At 39.9% G+C, this 3,093-nt stretch overlaps 1 protein-coding gene across 1 annotated transcript; it reads right to left on the bottom strand.

The window, feature by feature from the left end:
• Positions 1-2,655: 2,655 nt before the first annotated feature.
• On the bottom strand, positions 2,656-2,828 carry K441DRAFT_711075 (uncharacterized protein; the record flags this gene model as incomplete). The annotated part of the gene is made up of 1 exon (XM_067653898.1): positions 2,656-2,828. A coding segment is annotated over one exon (153 nt), but the record flags the coding sequence as incomplete, so codon positions are not given.
• Between the last annotated feature and the right edge of the window lie 265 nt (positions 2,829-3,093).

Here is a 3,093-nt window from a genome sequence, read left to right as displayed (position 1 = left end):
TTCTCCCGTTTTAAAGCCTTTGGCATAGTCTGGCCGTTATAACGGTCTATTAGTAGAATTATTTTCCCCTAGCTTATATTTAATCTCAAAATTAAATCGTATAAGCTTTTCTGCCTATCTAGCTTGTTAAGGTATAAGCTTCTTTATAGTTATAAAGTAGCGTAAATTATAGTAATCTAAGAGTACATGAGTGGTATAGCTCGCGTACTTAGGGTAGTATCGCCACTATTTAAAGCAGTTAACTATAGCCAGCAGTTCCTTATCGTAGGTATAATACCTAACTTTAGGTCCCTAGAATTTTCTATTATAAAATATTACTGGTCTCTAATAGAGCTAGGTAGCGTCTAGGTGCCTATTAGGTTATAATAGAATACTAATAAGAGCAAAATTTAATATATTAGTAATTATTATTAATAGCTAATCTAGGTTAAAATGCCGCAGTAATAAAGCTTCCGTAAACTTTACGTAAAGTTCTTAAAAGGCCTCTTAAACCTTTTTAGGCTATAACTATAGCTTATACTATTTAGTTAATCCCTTTTTAGTTTTCTTCCTTACTACCTTTAAGCTTTTTGCTCCTTAGGTTAGGTTTTAGGAAGCTTTTATAATATAGTTAAATAGGTATTAAGTAACGTCTAAGTAGTTATAAATAAAGCGCCTATAGAAATTAGTAAAGCCTAGAAACACTTAAATATCCTAGTAGCTCTCTAGCTCTAGCCACTCCTAGATTATCTATACCCGTATTAGGTCTATAACTATACCTATAAATATTATAATATAACCCAGGAACTTAACCTACTTAGTATTAAAGATATACTTTAACGCTTTAGTGTAGAGGCCTTAATTATCTAAACGTTCTAGCACTTCGCGGATGTGTTACTTATATTAATCCTTATCTTCTAAGTAGATTAGGATATTATCTAAATAGACGATATATATACGGTTAACTAGTCCCCCTAAGGCTCTATAAATATATAATTAAAATGTTATAGGCGTATTAGCTAGCCCAAAAGGCATCACTAAATACTTAAAGTAGCTATATTAGGTCTTAAAAGCGGTCTTTTACTTATCCCCTTCTTTAATACAGAGCCTATAGTAGGCGTCTTATAGATCTAGCTTTAGTCGTCTCCCCCTTCGCTCCTCCGTCGTTGTCTCCCCCTTCGCTCCTCCGTCGTCGTCTCCCCCTTCGCTCCTCCGTCGTCGTCTCCCCCTTCGCTCCTCCGTCGTCGTCTCCCCCTTCGTCGTCTCCCTTGCTCCTCCGTCATCGTCTCCCCTTCGCTCCTCCGTCGTCGTCGCTATGGCGCCGCAGGCTATATAGCCCCTAAAGACACGTCACCGGACGCAACCTCTACCACAACTAGTCTACAGCCATCACGCTGCAGACGACCTCCACCACAACTAGTCTATAGCCATCACGCTATAGACGACCTCCACCATAACTAGTCTACAGCCATCACGCTGTAGACGACCCCTCTCCAACCTGTCTACGGCCATCACGCTGTAAACAACCCCTCTCTAACCTGTCTACAGCCATCACGCTACAGACGACCCCTCTCCAACCTGTCTACGGCCATCACGCTGCAGACAACCCCTCTCCAACCTATCTACGGCCATTACGCTGTAGACGACCCCTCTCCAACCTATCTACGGCCATCACGCTGCAGACGACCTCTCTATAACCTATCTACGGCCATCACGCTGCAGACCTCTCCACAACCTGTCTACGGCCATCACGCTGCAAACGACCTCTCCATAACCTATCTACGGCCATCGCGCTGCAGACAACCTCTCCACAACCTGTCTACAGCCATCGCGCTACAGACGACCTCCACAACCTGTCTACAGCCATCGCGCTGCANACGACCTCCACAACCTGTCTACGGCNATCGCGCTGCAGACGACCTCTACCACAACCGCCACCACCGCCACAACATACCATACAATACCGCACTATAGGCGTACCGCAGATGCGCAGATAGGGGTGGCTATAGTAGGGGAGGGGAAGGGACCGGGCCGTATTACTTTAGCACGTTAAATCTAAGGTGTATAGGCGAATTAGTGTTTATACCCTATACAAGACAACTTCGTAAAAATTTTCCTATAGGAGTAGGTTTATGTAACAAGGTTCGCCCTTATAAAATACCATTAGTAGGTTATTTTTAGGGAGAGTACCTATTAATTACTAATTCCCTACCCATTTCTTTAGCAAGGAGAAGAGATAGGGTACAGGATAAAAAGTCGCTTTAGGGGTAATTGGTAGCTGCTTCTAAGCTAGCAAGCTATTATAACGCCTCTTATTCTTAAGTGCAAAACTATTTAATAAAAATCTTTCTTTTAGAGCGCTTTTTCTACTCTAGGAACGGCAGAATACGGTAGAAATAGATAAAAGAGCTAGGATTTCCTTTTCTTGGTATAAACTGGACCATAGTAAGCAAAATACTAGAATAAAAAAACACTAGTCGCTAGAGCTCCCCTAGCATTTTAAAAATGGGCTAGAGTGTCTATTTAGCTACTAGTACATATTAAGCTGCCTAGGAAGGATTTATATATATAGAACTATAGCGCCATAGCCTAGAGGCTGCATGCGTAGTATTATACGTAGTATAATACAACGGATATAAAAATAAAAAAAAAATAAAAAAAAGATCTAGCTTTATAAAGATCTTCGCCCTAAATAGTTAATCTAGCATTTTACTAACTAGTAGTAGTAGGTAACGGTTCTTAATTATAATCTTATTAAGACCGCAATAGTCTACGTATAGCCTTATAGTTCTATCTAGTTTTAAAATAAAGAGGATTAGTACACCTAATAGTGACTTACTAGGCCGGATCTACCCCTTTTTTAGTAACCTATTAAGGTACTCCTATAGGATCTTAAGCTCTTTACGCAAGAGGTTATAAATAGGAAGGTTTAGCAGTTATTTACCTTCTTTTAGATTAATTATATAATCGTACTCTAAGTTCTATAGTAGGACTTTAGCTTTCCTACCCAAAAATACCCTTAGTAAGTCCCTTAGGCCTACTAGAATATTTAACAAATTAGGGTTGCGTTTATTTTTTATATTATTATTAGGTAGGTTTTAGAGCTCCCTTAGA

The sequence above is a fragment of the Cenococcum geophilum genome (genome assembly GCF_001692895.1).
Source record: "Cenococcum geophilum 1.58 unplaced genomic scaffold K441scaffold_10, whole genome shotgun sequence".
NCBI lineage: Eukaryota > Fungi > Ascomycota > Dothideomycetes > Gloniales > Gloniaceae > Cenococcum > Cenococcum geophilum.
The sequence above is the reverse complement of the archived record's forward strand: the minus strand, read 5'-3'. Positions and strand labels throughout refer to the sequence as shown.